The following is a 23,218-nucleotide window of genomic DNA, read 5'->3' as shown; positions in this document are numbered from 1 at the left end:
GCAATGTCACTCCAGGATCATGATTACCTGGCACTGATGTAGGAGCACATTTAAAATCAATAATCATGCCAAAACCTGTACAGATTACATTAAAATCCCTTTGTATTTGTATGTAACTTTTTGCAATGGCATTGTTCACTTAAAAAAATAATCAGAGGTCTTTCAGCCTGATACCTGCTACAGCACTCCATCTTTAGTACTCTGTGGCTCCCCAGTGCCCTGCAAGTACTAATGTTAAAACAACACTCTGGGTAGGTGAATAGGGCAAGTGCACACACTGAAACTTTTGACACATCTCAAAACTAAGGCAGAGAATATGTCTTACACTTAAGGAAGAAATTTCAAAGTTTGGGAAAACATGGTAAAGCTGTGTCCTAGAAGTGCACCAGTTATTGAAGGCTTAGTTGTAGCTGCTGTATTTCAAGTGTTTGTTGAAACCTGTATTTATTTATTTATTTATTAATTATAGTGCAGGCACCGGTCTTCTAATAAATCAATGCTTACATCACTTTTCAAAAACATAACTGTGCAATATGTGCACCTGATGTGCATTTTACTATACAGTTACAGCAGTTGATTCCAAACGGGTGCTACAACTGGAGCTAAAATCAGAAAAACAGATAACAAGGACTACAGATAGAAACTTAAATAAGAACTTAATTGGAAAGGAAAAGTGATTAAACATGCAAATTCTTAACAATATGTTAGGAATGATAAAAATACTTGACATTACAAATGTATGGTGAATGTAGGGAGCATGCAAGACTAGCTAGCACTGTGATGGACAGACACCCAGCCCAGAGCTGGTGTCTCTGCTGTGCCTGATGCTGCAGGCATAGACATCATTCCCTTCACAACATAAACCGGGATGGCAAATGAATGAGTGAAACAAATTGAATATATTTCAAGTGCTGTAATGTTAGAGTGGATATCTATGCTTTAAACTCGCCCAAGATTTCCAAGTTTTTGTAAAGTAGAAGGTTTAATGAGCAAGAGCTGCATAGATCTGTTACTCACTTTGCATTTAATTTTTTTTTTATTTTCGAATATAGTTTAGCACACTTCTGCTTTAAGTTTGTTGTTTCTTTTGTTTAATTCTATAAAAACAAAACTAAATGCGTGAAAAACAGCATTTTAAAATACAATTATTTATATAGACAAAATTTTTGAGTAGTTGTTAAGAAGAAGAATACAAACACTACTGATTGTATTTTGTTAAACCCTTATGGTGGCACTTCTAATTAGCATCACACATCTTAAGATGTATGGCATAAATTGCCAAGAATTTTTTTATCTTGCAGTGATCAATAAAACCTAAAAAATAGCTCTCATTTTTTAATAAAATACAATATCTACTTGTAGCTTGTTAATGGTAACTGGTATCTTAGTAATTTTTTCAATCAGAATTTTCCATATTTATTAAAGCACATTAATGAGTACACAAGTTATTTAGTTTTTCATCATGATAAAGTATACCATAGTTAAATAAACTTAATTATTATGTCTTATCTTTCTCAGTAAAGAGAAAATCTTCCAATCTTAATAAGAGAAGTATGTTTGTATAGGTAAAAACTAAGATTGTTGTTTTATAATTGCAGGTCAGAAAACTCATCAGTGATTTTGCTATTATCTTAGCCATCCTGATATTCTGTGGTGTGGATGCTTTGGTTGGAGTGGATACACCAAAGCTTATTGTGCCAAGTGAATTCAAGGTGTGAACTCATCTTTTAACATTTCTATTATTATAATATATGAAAAGGTCCCTCAAAACATAATAAAAGTTGTTCTGATTGTGATTATGTGACCTGTATTTGTAGAATTGGTGCTGCAGGGTATGCAATATTAATATTAAGATAAGGTAAGTTTAGAACAGGTGAATTTTGCAGGCAGTAGACAGTACACTATCTGTGTACTGTGCCTTTTTACTGTTACTTTCCCCAAATGCAGTTCTTCCTGTTTCTGCACAGGTTTTCTTCAGGTATTTTAGCTTCCACCTGCATACCAAAGATATGAATGCTTGGTTAATTAGTGACAATAAGCTCGTCCTGTGTTTGTGTGAGTGTACTTTGATGGGCTGACGTGCAACTTGCCCTTAGACCTGTGTCTAATGTCATATGGGTAGGCTTCTACTTCCTGTGATACTACTGGAAAGGCAAGTGCAGAATATGAATGATTGAAGTAGCCTAAACATTTATCTAACCATTTGTTTCTTTTGTTATATGATTTTTGTGAGTGATTTATTTTTCTTTGCTGACTTGAACTGGTGTCCATTGCTTTACACATCACAATATATACCAAGGATTATCAATTAGCAGCATGCAGGCCACTTTTTCCTTATGCTCCATGCCATGCCAGTAATAATAATGGATTGAATTCAGTGCAACATGTGCTTGATATTTCCTTATTTTGCATAGATATAAATTTGACAGCTTTGGATTGACTTAAAGTGAGTATGATGTGCATAAAATGGGTGAGTGAGTGAGAGTACCATGGGTGAATAAGGGAATGTGTCTGCTGTATGTATATGTGTGGTTTATGTCTGGCTTAGTCCAGCCCTACGAGTTTTTACTCTCTTAGAATTTAGTTTCAAGACCGATCTATTTGATGAATACACTATATTTATTCCTTTCACCCAAATTTTTGACATTGTACTGCTTAACATTACACTTGACTATGAACTTATGTTCTGATATCTATAACCTATACTGCATGATCAGTCACTTTAGAAGTAATAGTGATGACTATGGAGTCAAATATCCAATAATTTACTTTAAAATTTAATATAGTATTAAAGCTGAGAAATCTTAGTTTTGCTGCAAAAAAGCTTACATACGTGGTCAATTATTTTCCTACAGGTATATATAAATGTTTATCAATACATTTCCAATTAAATCTCAGCAGCTAGTGAACACATCCTCAGAGGGAATGTAGAACCAACTATGGATGGGGCACCAATCCATTAAAGGGCGTACTTACACGTACACTTACTCGTGCTAAGCCAATTCAGAGCTGCTTAACATGAACGTCTTTTTGATGTACGAGGAAAACTGGAGTACTTAGAGTATAACATCTGAAGACACAGGAAGAACATAAATATTAAACAGGCAGGACCCAGGTTAGTATTCAAACCTGGAACTCCAAAGCAACGGCATCAAACCAGTGCGCTGCTCCTACATGCAACAGTTGCGATTGGGTAGTTCTCAGAAATTCAGCAGGGATGTGGTGTTTTTGCTCCTACAAAGTTTAGAAAGTTTATGTCTTATTGGTCAAATTGGGATATTTGTTTCTCTATTAGTCGAATTGAAAATGCCAGTACTCCATGTTTTACTTTTCTAAGAAAGTCAGCAATGTTATATAACTGGTAAGCAGAGTACTGATTAATTGGATTAATCAAGACAAAAGTTTCAATAGCTAACCTGTTTCTGTAAGGTTTCTCCTGGTCTTTGTACTTTTTTCTTATCTTTGTTTTGTGGATGTTATTAGAAATAGTCAAAAATCCATACTTTTTAAAAAGCAATACAATTAAATAAAATAATAAGGGGTGTATGATCACCTAGTTAATCAGTTACCAATTTTACCATTGGCAATTAATTAATTAATTAATTAATTAATTAACAAGATGCCCCCTCCCCCAAGTTAAATGTATGTTGAGTAAGGGATCTTTGTTTCACTTCCCAGTTGGGATGCTAGAATTATGAAGAGATCTGTACAATTCATATACAGTACACACACACGTTATATACTAGGGGGGCAACTCCCTGGAGCCTTCAGCACCCCGACCTTCAGCTAACTAAATCACTTAAATACAAACATTGGTGTTATGAATAGATAATTTTTTTTTTAATAGTTTGTTTCTGTGAAAGTTTACTCAAGCAAAAATAAAAACCACGACTTTCTTGATATTAAAAATGATGACTTTCTTGATATTTTAGCTTATAATTTAAAAACAGAATAAGAATCTGAAAATCTAACAACATCACATTAAAGTTCGATAAACTCTGAAAAGAATGATGCCAAACATATATAATAGGTTTTAAAATAAGCCTGACATAAAAAGTCACATAAAGTTCTTGCACAAAATCGTTGCACTTTTAGGCTTAGGATTTTATATATACAGACTAGATATATTTATATAGACAAAAGACAATTACAGACAACACAAAACATAAAATTATGAAGCTTAGTTAAACTTTTGCTCTCCTGTAGAAAAAGACACATAACCTATGAATTTTGATCTTTCAAATTATGTGTTCAAGATAGATAATTCCTTCAGCTAATTATTAAGCTTCTGGCGTCTGCACTATTGCATTCATTTTCCCACTGCATTGGCTTACCTCCCCACAACAAGTTTCTGTGTGTGTGTAGTTGTGTGTGTCACATGCTGCTCTGCACTTTCTTATTTGATTTAAGATGAGAAATTTATCATAGCCAGAACTTATCCTTCACAAGGTTATTACCTTTCAGTTATAGTGACACCAATAACTTAAAATTATAGCTGCATTTGTCCTATCTATTAAATTACAGTTAATAGTTCTTGGAATCAAAGTAAGTGTAATTATGATTTAAGGTTATTAATGTTTTGTTCCTTTCCTGGTTGGCTTTTTCCAGACATATGGAAGAATCTTCAGTGCACTTTCTTTAATTAGCAGTGCACCTTCTTCTTTTCCTTAGTTGCCCCTTCTTGTCAAAAGGGGTACTGCAGTTTCTCTTCAAGGTTCAAACACATTGTGTCGGTCCTCTTGTTGCTAGCAAAATTATGCTTTCTGGGCTGGCTGGTGATCAGTCAGCCCCAATCATTAGCAAGATGAAGCATGGCTTATACATATACAGTCTTCCTCTGCTCAGGTACTTGCAATATTTAGCAAGTTTACACTAATGGCACCCCTCGTATAACTCCTGTTACAGACAGTCTTTCATTTTTTCAGTTCTACCCCAGTTAACCTTTGGAGTAGAAGGAATTACTACAACTTTGTTACAGCCACACTCCCTAAGCACTGGGTTCTTTACTATACAGCAGAAGTTATGGTTGAACAGTGAGCTGACAGAGGAAAGCAACAATCTGTGTCTTACCAGGGTTTTTAAAGGGAGGAAAAGTGGTCTTGCTATTGGTTTCTTGGACGCTTATAAGCCCATCCTTTTGGTTGACCATTGGTGCAAGGTTCTGTGCATCAATATTACTCATCCTTGAGTTGTGTTCCTTTGTTTGAACTTTGGTGTATACCATGTGCCTCTGAAAGATGTCCCTGCAATGTTACGTGGTCTAGTATCAATCAGATAAGATGTAAAGGATACATTTCAAAGAGAGGCCCACTGAAAAAGGAGCTGATATTAACAATGTCTTACTTAGCCAGGACTTGTGTTCCAAGATTTTCATTATTTTAGTACAACATTCAGTTTGCAGCAGGATTATTCCCAATCTATGGAATACTGTTTTGAAGTCAAAACCCTCTTCCTACAGTGATTTTTTCCCCCTGTTTAGGTGAGCTGAGGTCTTAACTGACTGTTAAATGCACCAGTTTTTCAATTTCTGTTTGACAAAATGTTAATCCTACCCTTGCTTTTGATTTATGTATTTCAATCATGTGATTCTTTGCTACACCTGCATGATCCCCAGGTTTCTGCGTGAGCTTCATGCAGGATTACTGTATCCTACTACAGTCCAGAGACAGGTTACCATTTTCAGCTAGTTACTCTAAATTGTCTCAGCATGAATATGTGGAACTTTTTTTTTCACCTGGGTTTTTTCTTGCCTTGAATCAGATTATTCTCTGCCCACTTTCAAGCCTATATTGGAATAAACAGATCCAGAAAATGAATGAAATCATTAATTAAAAAACAGCAGTAGTCACAGAATATACAAAGTATTCCAGGTTTAATATTATCATTAACATTCTCTCTTTGCCAAAAATGCTTGATGACCAGCTTTTGAAAACCAAGGAAAGTTGACAATCATTATGAATGAAGAGGCGTTTTTAATGTTGCCTTAAATTTCTTTAAATGAAAGCATTGATCTTTTGCAACAAATTCACTGGCATTTCAATTTATAAAATATTGTTTCTAAATGTTTTAAAGGTTTCATCATAAAATGATTTATGGAGTAATTGTTTTTTTTATTTTTGTATGTGTTCATTGCAGCCAACAAGTCCCAACAGAGGATGGTTTGTGCCTCCATTTGGAGGAAATCCCTGGTGGGTATATTTGGCAGCTGCTCTCCCTGCACTGCTTGTTACCATTCTCATCTTTATGGACCAACAGATTACTGCTGTCATTGTCAACAGGAAGGAACACAAGCTCAAGGTGGGTCTCCTGTACATTAGGAAACATGATGGTAGCACATAATGATGCTGTACACTTCATTAAACGTACCCCTACATGCTGGCTTGACATACACTTGGAAGCATCTGTTTACTTTTTTCTATTCATTGCTCATTATGGCCATATTTTATTACATATACAATTTTAAAAGCAGTTTAAAATCCTTAAACTGTGGTATAACACTGCAGGTTGTTTGTTTAACTTTTCTGCTGGCAACTTTAAAACCAGTTTACTTTGGCAATTTATTAAAATAAATAGAGAATGCTGCTAAATGATCATGTCATATACATTTTAAAACTCATGACGTATTCCAGAGACAATTCTTATAATATAAGGTGCTCTTGGTTAGAAGAATTGCTTCTTTGTCACAGATTTGGCTTTGAAACCATGCTTACAATTGTTTAATAGCTGACATACCTTGTTCAAACCAGAAATATACTGTTTTAAAAAAACTACCCATTTGTGTTTTATACCAAATAAGTATTTATTGTAATGATGTAATGAAGATGGAAACTTCACGCACTCTTAGAGGAATGAGGAGAAGAATTTTAAGAGATTGTATTAATTAGGTGTCTTTTTTTAGCCTATGAGTTGTTGTAAGTTGTGACCTGCACATATCCAGTGCAATACTGTGTAACACTTTTTGCATTAGTTTAAATCCCACTGAATTTGGCAAAATGAAAACAAAGTGCATTTTAAGCGCAAATTATATCCGCTTTTAGGATAAAGAGGTATAGTAGGCGACCCAAGCAAATTGCTATTTCTAGTTTTATTTAGATAATTTTTTTCTGTTCATTCCATGATGTTTTTGAAAATCATGAAAATTCACATTATTTGCAAATAAGGCAAACTTTAAGTATTCAACCCTCTGCCTTTCACTGTTAGTGTAGCACCGCCTTGTCAAAATGAAATTTGCCACATTAACTGAGTGGCATACAATCTCATAATCATTCTTAATGATACGGATGTGTTTTACTTGAACAGTCATAACAATTCAACTAAGAATTTGTAAGACACAGTAGGTGCTGTGTCAAAGTTAACAACCTGTCAGCACATCAAAGCAGTTTGTTTCAAGGTAACTTTAGCTCCATTACTTTTAATTCCTTTTTATTTCTATGCAATTTTCACCCATTTTTCAGTTTAGTTTTGCAAACTTTTGACCATTTCTATTAGTTTTTTTTTGATGACTTTATGTTACTTTGAGAAAATCAATTCAGTTTAGTTTTCATTTTTGCTTTAAAAATCACTATGCAATAAAGATTAATAAAAGCATGTTGTGCCTGCATAGCTAAGGAATTTTACAAACCTGTAGATATGCCCATAACACACTCTGTGAGGCCGTATTTCTTCCAGCCATCTATTCATAGAGTGTGTGTAACTCGCCTGGTAGCAGTGTCCATCTCTTCAAAGAGCAGACTGTTTACTTTGGCAGCATTGGGCATTTTTTACTTTGGAACAAGTACTTCACAGTATCTTATGAAGGCAAGTGATTCACACAACCTTATGGACACTCAGTAAATAGCTGTGCCAGTGCAGTTTCTCCCTATGTGTTCAATCAAATGAGGTGACCAGACAGCAGCTTTCCATTGAAACAAAGTTAACATTTGTTGACCAAGGTACCTTCTTTGGTAGGCTTACAGTATGTTTTTTCAGCATGTCTTAGTCCTCAGACTCTTTATAAAAGCGGTTTAACAGTGTTTTTAAATTCTTCTATTTTTCTCTGTAACCGAGTTCCACAAAACAAATAGTTACACCATCTTTTATACACTTACTCTTGTTACTGTAAGTGTCTTACTGAAAACTGGACAAAAAAAGTTAGTTCTCCATAAAGACTAAAATAATACAAGAAAATGATGCCATCATCAATCAAAGTATTTAGCATCCATCAAAAAGGCTAATGCAAGAGAGCAAAGATAAGAAAATATTCGAGCATACCATAAACAGTGTCTAACATGCAGAGCATACCTGGAAAATAAATCTTTGCCTACCCATTAGGCAGTATTGTAATCGCAGTCTCCTCTTGTAGCAGTATTTGGAGTGTTACTGCACAGGATTACATTTTTAAGAGAAAAATTTGTTGTAGCTTCCTTTCTTAGGCTGCTGTCCTGTTGCCTTCTTGCCTAATTAGATGAATCCTAATCCACCCATCATAGTGGGAAAAGGATATTATATTCTCTTTTAAATAACAAAAAAAATATTTTTTTCTGTCTAAGGCACTCTTCAAAGCTACTTTAGAAGTTGACAACAATGTATTAATGTTTTTAAGTAAGCATGATGGGACTAAGCTAACTGTTTCAATGTGTCAATATATATGAAAGACCACTGCATTTTGGGTTATTCAATTTCATAGCTCTCTGATGTGCTGGGGATCTTGATGAATTCATTATGGAACATGGCATTCGTGCATGCTTAATTGTTCAGAATCATACTTTTTCTAATGAAATTTTATAAACCTAATAGAAATTGGAGCCATTTCTAAATATATAATCCTATGCTCTGATCATTTGTGTAAGCATGACAAATGTCACAAATGTCAGAAATATTTCTTCTTGTATAAAATGGCAAATGCATTAAACACATTTGGTGAAATGTGTTTGGTTTGTGAGCTAGTTTGGCCTGAGTATATCCTCAAGTTGTATGATGTTCTGTAATACTGGCTTTTAGCAATTTCTGCTTTTGTTAATATCTACAGGAGCAATTTAGTTTCCCATCTCACAAACCATTTGACAGAATGTGTATAGTAACACATTCTGTTTGGCACCATTTAACTATTCCTAATTCATAAGTCGTAATAATATTAAATGGTGTTTACATTATACCATTCAGGCAATTTTACATAAATGATTTAGTACAACTAACGTAGATACTGGATTTACTATACTAGGATTCAAAAGTCCATTCATGTATTTAGTCAAACCCATTTAGTGCAATTCTACGATTGTAGGCTGTTGAAGCCTACCTCTGCAGCATGAGACATACAGTAGGTGAGGAACTAGCTATGGACAGGACATTGCCGGGTGTATAAGTCAAATAATTGATATATTAGAAGTGAATATTTTTGCTGTTTTGTTTATGTGTAAGATATAAGGCTGGCTTGCTGCTTAGAGGCCTCTAGTCTAAATAACTGAATCGTACTGTGAAGCTGTGCAAAACACACAGCTCTGTCTCATGCATTTTGTTGACCCTATAGAGAAGGTTTCTTTTTTTCTATTAGACACTGCTTTCTTTTCTTTTGCCACTATGATGTGTGTAGCTTTAATTTTATTACACTGTAAACCTACTAAATTACAGCTTCATCAGAGTGACAGACTTCGACATCAGGAAGTGAACATTTAGCTTTTTTGCTATAGTTTTACAGCATATCACTCCTATCGCTTTATCTATCACAAGGGTTTGCAGTGAGAGATTATTTAACGCAAGTCATAATCTTCTCAGGATTTCTCAGTTCTTACCTTCCTTAATTAAATACTATAACTTCTCATTTCTTCCTTAAATGTCATGTGGAAAAATACTCTATTCAGGTTTTGACGGTGTAAAGCTCAGCATACAGCCTAAATGACTGTTTTAGTACACTCTCCACTAATCCTTTTCTTCTGGCTCAGTGACACAGCCTGATCCTCGCAGTGTCACTTTCAGCATAAGGGATAATTTTACAGAACAGAACAATATTAACTTTGTGACAGATAAGTAATGTATATTACTGTTATCTTGAAGCAGTTTTTTGTTTAATCTGTCCATCCAAATTCTTATTATTATGCTTTTTAATTTCAAGGTAACAAAGTGTTAAATTATATTTATTGATATAAATGCCATGCATTAAGCCTCTTGATGCTAAATAATATTTTATTTTAATGCAAAAAATTAACCAAAGAGATGTGAAGTCATACACTATATTGGTCAATATTAAATACGTTTGCGTAAAAAATCAAAGAGTCATTCCAAAGCATAAATCTGTTTTTTAAGAGGACAATTAATAATAAGTTTTGTAGTAGTAGTAAGTGCTGCTTTATTATTTTACAGAAAAGTGCTGGCTACCATTTGGATTTGTTTTGGGTGGCTGTTCTTATGGTTGTGTGTTCCTTCATGGCTTTGCCGTGGTATGTTGCTGCTACTGTCATCTCTATTGCACACATTGACAGCTTGAAAATGGAAACCGAGACATCTGCTCCAGGGGAGCAACCTAAGTTTTTAGGTGTACGGTAAGTAAAAGTGGATGCAGTGTTAACTTTGAAAAAAGTGTTAAATACTTTCTGGCATGACCATCATAGGAATTAAATCTTATAATTGTATTTAACTTAAAATGTGAACATATTTGAAATCTGAAAATGTGTTCTATTCTTGGTGCCTAAATATAACCTCTCATGCTCAATTTAAATATGAACTATAATAGTCATATTGTTGGAATTTAGACTTAAAACCATATATATATATAATAATATATATATATACTGTATGTGTGCGTGTGTGTATTTTATATATTGTATAATGTTTCAGTGTTTTAAATTTTGTTATATATTTATAGTATGGTTCTTTGGACAAATAAGTGGAATAAAATCAAACAGAATCCAATTAAATATTTTTAATACCATTAAACCTATGTTTTTATATTAAATATCGTAACCTGACATTAAATTTGTAAATCCAAACTCTTGTGGAGAAATGTTTTGCATCATTGTACAGAAAATAATCATATGAATTGCATTTAGATTCTGAAAATGCTTTGGTATCTTTTGAGTCTGGTATATAGTTTGTTGTGATTTATCTCATTTAGAGTCTTTTCAGTATTGTACAAGGTTAGAGATGTTGTCAAGTCCGTCTTCAATCATAGCTGTGTGACTGAATAATCATAAAAATATTAGTTAAATACACTTAGAAAGCTTTTGCAGGATTGAAAAACAATCCTATTTTTTGTAAAAATTGATCTATTTGTATGAAATGATTACAATAAAATTAATAAAAAAAAAGAAAGAAAACTTTTGCAGGTTAAATTATTGTGCAAAAAATCAAAGTGCATTATTAATGAGGGATATCGTTAATTTACTCCCTTGCTTGGTGAATCTATGAGTTACCTTTTATATGTATAAAGTTACAACCACCAAAAAATAAAGTTAGAGATTCCATTTTGCATGTACACTAATTGTGTGACTGTAGTATTTTCATGATTACTATGATGGCAAAACATAGATATTTTATGTGGTAGCTCAAAATCGTATTTATTGATGAGGAAAAAAACTTCAATTATGCTATGGCAACACTTTAAACATAACAAAATTGAACTTTTTTAATTTTTTTACAGGGAGCAAAGGGTCACTGGAGTTACTGTGTTCATTCTGACTGGTGTATCTGTTTTCATGGCTCCGATCCTAAAGGTGGATTTTCAGTTATTTTGAATCCCATTTCAAATACAAATACTAGAGAGTTTTAAAAAAATCTGACTTTTCATTTAATTTAAATTTTTGGTAAAAGTACAAGTATTGTTTCTAAAGAACTAAACGGTGAAAATCATGAATTAGGAATAGCACAGTTAACATTGATAAGCAGTGAGTGCCACCGTGTGGCCATTTTTAGTTACTAAACCTGGAAACACTTTTTTTTTTTCAAAAGGTCTGAGCTAGAGATGTGCAAACAAAGTATATAATGTAATATAACACCATTTCCCAAAAAACTATTCAACATCCTTGACCATTAATTGCAATAACACTATATTTCAGTAAGCAAATACTTGTAATCTAAAATATAATAAAGATAATATTAAATGTTTAGCATAGTTTATTGGCTGAGATACATTCAGGTTTGCATATGTTTTACCTAAAACAGTGTTTCTGTGCTCATTTGCAGTATATCCCTATGCCTGTTCTTTATGGAGTTTTCCTGTACATGGGCGTTGCTTCCTTAAATGGAGTGCAGGTAATTCACAATCAGTCATTTTCTCAATGTTAATGGCATATGGGTTCTTGGGTGTAGCTAATCATTAACTGTAGAAGTAATGAATTCCAGGCAAGCCAGCATTTTGTTATTATTCTTTTTAGTATGCATTATTAAGATATTTCTCTTCAAAAGCTAAATATATCAGTGCAGTACAAGAAAAATGAACTGTTTTAAGTGCTAGTTGTAAAGGCCTAAACTACTGCTTGGTGTATCAGGTGCTTTTCAAAGTTGCTTTGCACATAAATAGGGACATACATTATTAATAGTGGAAACAAGGTTTGTGCAGAATGTGAGACAGCTGTTTCTTTGGAATGGTGCAAAGTATAAATAGTAATAGGTTACTGAATAACAGCATGATTGAAGCTTAGCTTTAGCAGAATGTGTTAAATAATTTTTCATGTTATGAAAATCTAATTGCTGTTCACCTTAAATGAGTACTTTTAAATAGAAAAGGCATCTCACCTCAACTCACCCCGCCTCAAATCACCTCGCCTCACATCACCTCATCTTACAATTCACAGTGCATTACAGAAGTTAACAGCAAGAAGGCAACTTCAGCAGCTCTCTTATTCCTTGTATTTATATGCCATGTGTGTGCATATAATATAAACCTTTCTAAAATCAGCATTATGAAGGGGAATAGAGGGTCACAAAAGGCCTTGACTTGACCTTAGTCCCACAGCATAATCTGTGACCGAGTCTTTAGCCCTCTGCATGCTTTTTTAGGTTCTCAAACATATTCATTCTTGACCAAAAATGTATCTGACCACCCTTTCAAAATTCATAATTTTTTACCTTGACAGCCATGAAAATGAAGAACTTATTATGATATTTTACTAGTTTTTATAAAGTAATACCCAACATATAAATGAAAAAAGTACATTCTTTGTTAATACTTGATTGAACAAAACTTACTTTGTACAACCATAGCCCCTAATCAATAATACTACCCCATCACAGAGAGGGAGCCCAACAAGCTCATATTTTTAGTTATTTACCAGAACCCGTGACAGTGGTTAAGGATGGAGAAGTAGTTCAAAGACAAAGCTACCAATATAGCGGTCTTAAAACAGCTGGTGTTTTTTTGGTTGGATTACCTGTACATTCCCTTGTGAAGAACACCCCATCAAACTTGAACTCCTTTATTTTTGGCAGATTCTCACGCCTTAACTGCCGGGGATATTCTGTTCTTTTTCAGGATTTCATCTCACTTTTGTAAGTGCTAAGTCTCATACCTATGACATCACACTTAGCTATGAATTGGTTCAGTGTGTACCAGAGGTCATAGTCTGAGTCCAAGAAAAAAACAACATCTGCAGACAGCAGACATGCAACCCTTAGATTCCAACTAAATGCCATTCAAACCTTGACTGCTTTTTCATGTCCTGAGCTTAGGGGCAGCCCCATTAACTGCACACTTGCATAATCAGGAGGCCTTACCTGCCTGGGTTAATCATAAGTGAAAGGCAAGAAGAAAAATGAAACAGCATAATTACAAAACAAACGAAAGAAAATTACAAAATGGTTAACAAGAAAGAGAATAATACATAAAAAAAGTATTGGACAAATCAAGAATGTTATTAATAAAAAGTATTACATTAACAAAAGAACAAAATAATTTGTAAGGACAAAGGAGATAAACAGACAATAATAAAAAAATAAAGTCAAGGACAGAGCTCTGGCAAAATCCTGACATCTCCAAACATAGATCGGTTATTGTCATTATTTTCAGATATGAACACCACTGTAGCTATCGGGTATCATCTAGAAAATGTTCCTCGTCCCTCTATTCTTTCCACTCCTCCACTGCATTGCATTGCTTCCCATGGTTTTATGATTCAGACAAAAATTTTCTGCTCTATATACATTTTATTTCAGGGTCATTTAAGATTTTCAAAGGTTTCTGACAAGAGGAGATCTCCCTGTATGGTTATTTTTGTGAGTTATTGTCTCTGGAAAAATGTTAATAATTATAATCATTATGTGTTTATTTTATGGGGACACCTTTTGATTATGCAAGGGTGCAGCCATTTTGAGTAGCTGTTGCCAGGACATGGGTCCAGATTACAAGGCTACACCCCATGGAAGTCATGTTATGTGATGTCATTGGCATGGTGCCTTAAAAGCTTGCCTTGCATGCTCATTGACATGCAGTATTGGTGTTAGTTATTTTCTTCCTACTGATTTTTGGTTTAAGAATTATAGCAAGCTTTCTGAGTGTTATTATGACAAGTGTTGGTCAGCGAATTTCACCAAAGCGTTATTCGCAGTGAATTGGCTGCGTTCGCAGTCGCCCTTGTTTGTTGAATTATTTACTGATAATTCAGATGGTTTAAGAGAACTTTTTTCCCCAGCACCCCATAATGCTTTGTGGAGCCAGCGTGACATCCCAAGGAGCTGTAACAGCCAGCATTGGACATCAGCACAGACAGTTTGGAGAGCATTCAGTGCAGCTTCAAAAAATAGAATAAGCCAGCAGCTTCAATCATTACAAGCCACTTTGAATTTTCTGCTTTTAAAAGATCTACATCTTTTTTTTAAACTTTTGACTACAATTTCAGCATTTCCACTTTGTTTTGGCAAAATATATGATTGCGAAGCTCAGACTGCTTTTTTTCTTCTTTGATCTCACAGAGGCATGGTGGTACAGTGGTTAGCACTGCCGCCGCACAGCACAGGTCACTGTTTTGGCCACAATAATGAGTCCAATTCAGTTGACGATCCACAGTTGACGAGATGTTTTTCTAGCCCTCAGGGACACTTTAAAAGTGACTGCACCATTATAATCCAGTCAAAACTAGCTCAGTTAGTCCTTCTCCATTGACTTCAATGCATTTGCCTGAGTTCGAGGATATTTGCAAACACGTCCGCGATTTCTCCAAACTTGAGGCAAAGTGAACACCGTGAAGTTCGCTCATCACTAGTTATGACTGCAAAGCAGATGACATTTGAGAATAACCAGGAGAAGAATGTACAAAACAGACAAACAAGGGGTCAAAACAGGAAAAATCAAAGAAAGCCATACAACAGTGGTCGCCAACCCACTGATCAGGATTGACTGGTAGATCTTTGAGACTTTCCCTGTTTTTCCCATCAGAAACAGAAAACTTAATACACAAACGCATTAGATCTGATTAATGTTCAGTTTTCCAAGCGCCTCACTCTCTCTCTCTCTCTTTCTCTGTTGATCCAGTTGTATTTTTCCCTGCATAGCAGGTGCTGAATTAAGGTAACCAATTAAACAGTACTGGAACATAAACGTCAGAATACAACACTCGCTCAGTAGATTGCTTGGCAAAGGTTCCATGAAAAATAGCAAAAACTTATAATTTCCATCCAGAATGGGAAGAGGAATTACTTTTTACCATGGTGAGAGACAAGTGTGTATGTATGATGTGCCACCAAAAACAAGCACTATCTAAAAGAGAAATTCAAAGACAATTACCCACCAAAGAGCGTGATCTGTGTTTGGAAGGTTGACGACCTGAAATCAGAGTTAAAGGCCCAGCAATCGCTTTTCACAAAACCTGTTGCTCAAAGTAAAGTTGCTATTGAAGCATCCATCCATCCATCCATTTTCCAACCCGCTGAATCCGAACACAGGGTCACGGGGGTCTGATGGAGCCAATCCCAGCCACCACAGGGCACAAGGCAGGGAACCAATCCTAGGCAGGGTGCCAACCCACCGCAGGACACTATTGAAGCATCATTTCGATTAAGTCATCTTTTGGCTAAACACAAGAAGCCTTTTAGAGATGGCAATTTATTGAAGGAAGCATTTGACATTACAGCAGAGACTGTCTTCAGCCAATTTATGAACAAAGATGACATTAAAACTATGCAACATGGTTTATCGCTTGGCCATGTAACCATGACAAGGACGGTCGAGTCACAGTCAGAGAATGTGGATCGACAAGTGTTGGAAGACTTGACACTCTGTGAATATTTTTCACTACAATTTGATGAATCCCTGGAAGTAATGGACACAGCTCAGCTTTTTGTATTTGTCAGAATGGCTTTCCAGTATTCTGCTACAAAGGATGACTTCCTTGCTCTTTAGCACTTAAAGGAGAGAAGGTGAAGTGAGGATATTTACACTGTGTTTAAAAAATATACGGTATCTGTGAAAATGACATTCCTATTCATAAACTGGTGGCAATTACTATTGATGGGGCCCTGGCAATGTGCGGAATGCATGCTGGTTTTATAGCACTGTGCCGTAAAGACTCTTATTTTCCATACTTCGTGAATTATCATGGTGTGGTTCATCAACAGGCCTTGGCTGGAAAGGTCATGGACTTTTTTCATGTAATGACACTGGTAGTCGTCTGATAAACTCAATACAAGCAAAAGCACTCCAGCACCACTTATTGAAGGCATTACTGGATGAGCTCAATGGCGCTTATGGAGACTAAGGCCGGGTTTATACTTCACGCGATGCATGCTGCTATGCAAGCGTTTTACTGTTTATACTTGCGCGTGTACTTTACGTAAATCTGGAGTAATCCACCAGGAGGCAGTGCAGGATATTATCATGGTGAGAACAGGTTCGGCTTCGCTGTGTTGTGAATTGCCTGGAACACCCATTAAATTCCGATGACACCTTACCACAATATCTCTGAAAAGGATGTTTAATGATTAAATCCATCAATCCAAGGATGTGTCCATTCCAGCTAGCATTGGGCACGAGGCAGAAACAATCCCTGGATGAGGCATAAGCTCATTGCAAGGTGAATACAAGCACTCACATACACTAGCGTCATTTTAGTGTCACCAAGTCTGCAAATCTTTGGAAGGAAACTGGAGCACACTGTAGAAACTTAGCAGGAAAACATGCAAACTCCAGGCAGAGAATACCAGCGACATGACTCCCTGCGAGACAGCAGTGCTACCGCTCTGCTACCGTGTCACCCTTAACAGTGTTCATTATTTAAACGAAATTAACGATTTATCTGTAAAATGTAACATACATACTTCAATGCATTTCATCATGAAAGTGATATCAAGTATAAATCTTAGGATTCTAAATGTGCAGAGAGTTGGAATATCATACATTTAATGTGTTCCTTGTGGTGATCTATTGCTGTTTGCCGCTGCTGTCATGTCCAGAGGAAGCCACAGAAAAAAAGACGGCACATAAGACAGTATGTGAGACTTTTAAAATGTATCATGTCATTACGATCGGGAATATGCAACGCTTGAATATAAAAGCACCACGAATACATTTGTATGTCGGCATTTTGCTTCACCACATCGAACCATTCATCATCAAACATCGAAGCGCGCACATCGATCTTGTAGGATCTGCAAAGCGGCTTTCCGTTTCATGTAGATAGTAACCAAAGACTCTGATGTCACATTCCAACTTTTAGCACACTGCGCCCCCCGAGTTTTTGCTGGTACTGCAATTCGCATACGCGTCGCGTTAATTTCTGAGGACCTGCTCAGAGGACACATCAAATGAACAGCCATGATGCGTGCGCATATGCGTCCTGAGCATGAAGTATAAACGAGCCCTTACTTCTCCATGCTGACTTCCAGTGGTTGAGTCGCGGGAAAGTTCTGTAACGTTTTATTGAATTGTTGCCGGAGATAAAAGCTTTTCTGTTGACAAGGAACAAGAAGCACATGGAACTGTCAGATAATGTGTGGCTACTGGACCTTGGGTTTGTGACAGACTTAACTACAAAACTGAATGCACTAAACAACAAGCTTCAGTGGAACTGGCGTGGAGATGGTTGATTTGCAAAATAACATGGAGCTGAAAGCCAGATCAAGGGACAGTGACATTTGAAGACTTGTCAGCAGAAAGAAGTTTCCTCTCCTCACCACATGTGCACTAAGAGTCAGTGCCTACTTTGGATCCACTTACCTCTGTGAAATGGTGTTTGATATGTTAGTTACGGTGTTATTTTAACTGGATCAATTTGAAAGTTGGACCAAAGCATTTCATGTAATTCAAATACAATTTGCTTAAGCTTCAAGTTGCAAGCACAATCTTGGCTCTCTTTTTCTCTCAATACTTCATAAGTAGATCTTGCCTTTCACCAAGGCCAAGATCATGGATCTTGGGCTTAAAAAGGTTAGTAACCACAGCTGTACAACAAGCCAAGATGAAGAAGTCAAATAGTGTTAGCAAAGAGTGGTACACAAAGGATTTGACAGACAAAAGATTTTCTGAAACGCGAATCAAAAAGGGTTTTGTCCACAGCTCAGGTAGAGAAGGATTGTCCTGGAAGATCTTTTATGCTGTTTTGGCGAAATCAGGGTCATGACCTTCAAGTACACTCCCATGACAACTACCTGTGCCCCTAATGACTGGCGCTCAAAATGACAGTGGAGATACACAACCCTAAATAACGGTCAAAATGGTGAAAAAATTATAAATGTTTCCAAATACTGACACAAAATATCTGAAAAATCACCAGAGGTAATATAACTCCTAATAACTGTGATTTTGGTGCCTGATTTTCTTGATTTCCTCATTTTGACTTTGTTACTCTTAAAGTTTCTTCATTTCCCAATCCATATGTTAGGCTTATTTTTATAGCAGATTGGCTTTGTAGCCTGCAACCCAACTGAACTGCTAGCTGTTCAGTCTGGCAATAAAAATAAAACTTTTTTTCCTCTTTGCCATTTTCCTCAGTGCTTAAACAAAAGAGAGACAGAACATGTTTTAATTAGGATGTACTACAGACAGAATTGAAATTTGTGATGCTTGTATATATTTTCATTAATAATTAATTAATAATTGATGTGTTTTACATAAATGGGCAGTGCATTGTTATTATCAAAATGAATTATGTACCACACTCCATGCACACAAGTCATGTGTGTATAATGAAATACCTTGCCAGTTAACAGTGAAATATATTTCATAGATTTGTTATAGAGAAAGAGTCCAGTACAAAGCACACATTTACTTTAAAATTCTTTGTGACAGTAAAATAATAAATCTGGTGTCCTATTTGAAATGACTCAGCAAACCCAACAGTGTTTATTGTTGGTCTCAGATAGGCTAGGATCCTACTGTTTCTGTGAATTACATGCTATATTGGCTGTAGGTCTGTCACTAGCTTCGGCAAAGGTGACTAAGTGCTTTTGATCGGTGGTGCAGAGGCTGTAACTTTTCTTATGTAAGTATTTAGACATTGTTGAGAACATTATTTGTGTTCTGCCCCGTACATTAGGCTTTCAGGACTGGTTCTAACATCTGCAACCCTGAAGAGTTTTAAGTAGGTTCAGAGCAGATGTAAGAATTGATATTAATTTTTTTTTTGTTTAAAAAATTCTAAAATAAATTTCTGGCCATTTTTGCAAGTCTAGGATTTTATGAAATACTTTTGATGTGATACAAAAAGAGTCAAGTTTGGCTGTTATTTAAACTTTTCATGCTTTCAACAAATTATCAAAAAAGATATCTCTTCGCCCCTATACCCCCTGATGTTTAGCCAGTGGTTCACATTTGATTAATTTTGAATCATCTTTAACTCTATTAATCATAAGCAGTTAGAAATGTAACAATACAGATGTACAGTATGCATTTGTACTACTCAAAATACAACAACAACAACATTTATTTATATAGCACATTTTCATACAAAAAGTAGCTCAAAGTGCTTTACATAATGAAGAAAAGAAAAATAACAGACAAAATAAGAAATTAAATTAAGACAACATTAGTTAACATAGAAAAGGAGTAAGGTCCGATGTCAAGGGTGGACAGAAAAAACAAACAAAAAAAAACTCCAGAAGGCTGGAGAAAAAAATAAAATCTGTAGGGGTTCCAGGCCAAGAGACCACCCAGTCCCCTCTGGGCATTCTACCTAACATAAATGAAATAGTCCTATATACTAGTATAATAGTATAGAAAATGGGATCTAGAAGACAATATATTTAATATAATGCATTTATGTACTCTAATTTTGCACAAGACAAGGGGTGGCAGCACTAAAAGATTGTGTAATAATAATAATAATAACAAATGTATTTATATAGCACCTTATCATACATTTACATGCAACTCAAGATGCTTTCCACATATTAATCAACATGACAAATACAGTGGAATGAATAATGACACACAGAATGCAAGAATTGACAGTAATACAGACCTGAATGAGTCAGTAAAAACTAGCTCTGAGTAACCTCTTCAGTGATACAACTCTCAAACAATCAAAAGTGAGCCGATTCACAAAAAAGGCAAAATGTTATCATATTTGGCTTCAATATCACACACTAAAAACAGTTTATCACAGGATGGGAGTTTTTGGGGTGCAGGGTAGAACTAGAATGAAACTCATGGCTTCTCAATGAAATAAATGACATAGTATGACATTGTGACTTACTTCAGATATTTCCACCTGAACTGATCCAAATCACTTTGCTGAATGCAAAAATATCCATCAGTAGGCAGTTTTAACAGGTGGCATATGCAAAATATGAGTTTTAAAGTGGAGTTACATTAAACATAGAACTTCTTGGAAGATGAGCACATGCAGTCACAGCACTGTACATTTAATTGAGTGAAAACACGAACGTCTGGTGCAGCGAGCTAATGTGGTTGTTGTAGAGTACAAGATACATCAAAGTTGCATCCTGCTGTGCTCACAGCTAAGTGCTGTCTACAGTATATAATAAATGTGTCTCTTTGATGTAGTTAGAATAGCTTTAGTGTAAAGAACAGGGAGTTAGAGCCTGTCCTTGTGTATACTGTATGTGCACAATGTACAGAGAATTCAGACTCATTTTTAACTTCAGTGACAGCAATGGGTCATGAATAAAATCTGTGCTGGTGGCACGCTGTGTTTAAAAAGTAATTTGTCCTTTAATGTGTCACGATTCTCATTCTATTTCCTACAGAAATTTCAGAATATAGTGAATTACTGTTTATAATGCAACTATCAAATGTATATCAACGACTTAAAAAACAATTAAATTACCTTTCTCAATTTCTGCATGACAGTATATTTTAGCATTTTTTTTTTTCCACAAACAGCATTTTAAAAATAGTAAATGGAAAGTTCAAGATGAAGCTAGAACAACCCAAATTATAGTCACACTCATCTTCTGTTTGGGAAAATTATGAGTTCCTGGTTAATTTTAACAATAATGGGGAAAGACATTTTGAAAACATTTCACCTCGTGAATTGAAAATACAAATTCTATATTGTAACACTCCTATAAACTGTGTCCACCAGTAGAAGGTGCTCCAGCATATCTCTTGTTATGCCAAACAATTTAGAAAAATCTCCTAGTAAAAATTTTTTTTTCTAGCTTTCATAAGACTCGGTCATAACTTGATTAAATGATTGGCTGTTAACATTATTACTCCTAAATCATTACTACCAAATTGTCCTTTTCCTTAGTACTAATTTTCGCACATGCTGTGTATTGTTTAGAAGTAGGCAAATAATAATTATCTTGAGCCAGAAACAAATGTACTTTTGACCTTATCATTCTCTAAACAAACTACAATAGCAGCTTGAGGAAAGCTGCTTTGGAGATGATAAAATGAATCTAATTTGGCACTAACCATCGAGGTAAGTGGTAGCACATCATGTCAATAACACTAAAACTAGATTAAGACTAGTTACATTTAACATAACACTCGGAAACCCATGAAAACCAGTTGAGGGTCATGGCAGCTGTAGCCTGTCTCAGCAGCATCAGGTGTAACACTGGAAACATCCCTGAATAGGATACCATTCCATCACTGAGTCACACTAAGTCAAGAGTCAGGTTTGAAGCACCAGTTAACCCGATGTAGTGGGATACGGAAGGAGAACTACAGATGCTGGGAGAACATGCAAAATCATCCTGTAACAAGTGGGTGCAGGATCCATGAAGCAGTAGAACTAACCACCATTCAACCTAGCTTGCAAAATCTGTGGTTTAAAATTTGTGTTTTTAAATGGAAAAGTTTGCATAATTGGACATGAAAGCAAATTATAAAGTAATTTTTTCAGCAAAGTATGTAAGCACCCGTCCTGTTTAAACATTCTAGGAAAATTACTTTTTAATGTACATTTTGTATTTCTTTCCAATTTTTTTTATTTTTTTTTATTTACTTGAGTCATATAAAGCACCTAATGAGTTCAAGAACTGGATCACACTCATATTAAATATTAAAAATTAAATTATAAAATTTTGAATATGATGTTTCAACTGTTTTAGAATTAACTAGTTATGGCTATGTATTTATTCTTTGTTGTATTATTTGGTGATTCTATACATTGAGGCATTCAATTCCAATGGAATACTTGTGTTCCCAAAGTCTTCTGGTGTGAATATAAACATATTTAAATTACCTCTTTTTTTGTTTATTCAGTTCATGGATCGTCTGCAGCTGCTTTTAATGCCAGCTAAACATCAACCAGATTTCATCTATTTGCGTCATGTACCTCTCCGGCGAGTCCATTTATTTACCTTTATTCAGGTGCTTTGCCTGGCTTTGCTGTGGATCCTCAAGTCAACTGTGGCTGCCATTATTTTCCCAGTAATGGTATGTGATATTATGACTTCTTAGGGAGTGAACCAATTACTGTATATGTCATCCAAGAATTTTTCTGTTTATTTAGACATATTATATTTATATATATCATGTTTTTATATTTACTGTATATAATTATAAATGTATGATTTATCATTTGGTTAAAATCAGAAAATATTATTTCTGTCACAAAATATAGTTTTTGTTGCTTCTCTATAAACTTGTTTAGCAACACCTAAGTAAATTAAAACGAGCCATTATGTTATGCTGGAAACAATGTATAGGTTTGTTCTGGTTTAGTATGCCTGGGGTTACTAATATGAGGGTGTTATCATCCTGGAATAGGGGAAAAACATGAGAGGAGTGTTCTTGCACCATAGGCTGTACAATATACCTTGGCCATTATAAGACCATACTGTACAATCATCTGACCTAGTGACTCCCACAAGATAGCTTACCCATACCGTTGTGGGTTGAAGGCAT

At 35.2% G+C, this 23,218-nt stretch overlaps 1 protein-coding gene across 6 annotated transcripts in view; it reads left to right on the top strand.

Moving 5' to 3' along the window:
* The window catches only part of slc4a4a (solute carrier family 4 member 4a), a 285,556-nt gene that overhangs the window by 246,033 nt on the left and 16,305 nt on the right, over positions 1-23,218 (top strand). For all 6 annotated transcript variants that reach the window (XM_051929546.1, XM_028805563.2, XM_051929545.1 and 3 more), the window contains 6 exons: positions 1,599-1,712; positions 6,136-6,297; positions 10,336-10,514; positions 11,612-11,684; positions 12,154-12,222; positions 22,574-22,747. In XM_051929546.1, coding sequence (XP_051785506.1) covers positions 1,599-1,712; positions 6,136-6,297; positions 10,336-10,514; positions 11,612-11,684; positions 12,154-12,222; positions 22,574-22,747 — 771 coding nt within the window. The remainder of the gene's footprint in view (positions 1-1,598; positions 1,713-6,135; positions 6,298-10,335; positions 10,515-11,611; positions 11,685-12,153; positions 12,223-22,573; positions 22,748-23,218) is intronic.

This window comes from Erpetoichthys calabaricus, chromosome 7 (genome assembly GCF_900747795.2).
Source record: "Erpetoichthys calabaricus chromosome 7, fErpCal1.3, whole genome shotgun sequence".
In the NCBI taxonomy this organism is placed as follows: domain Eukaryota; kingdom Metazoa; phylum Chordata; class Cladistia; order Polypteriformes; family Polypteridae; genus Erpetoichthys; species Erpetoichthys calabaricus.
The sequence above is the reverse complement of the archived record's forward strand: the minus strand, read 5'-3'. Positions and strand labels throughout refer to the sequence as shown.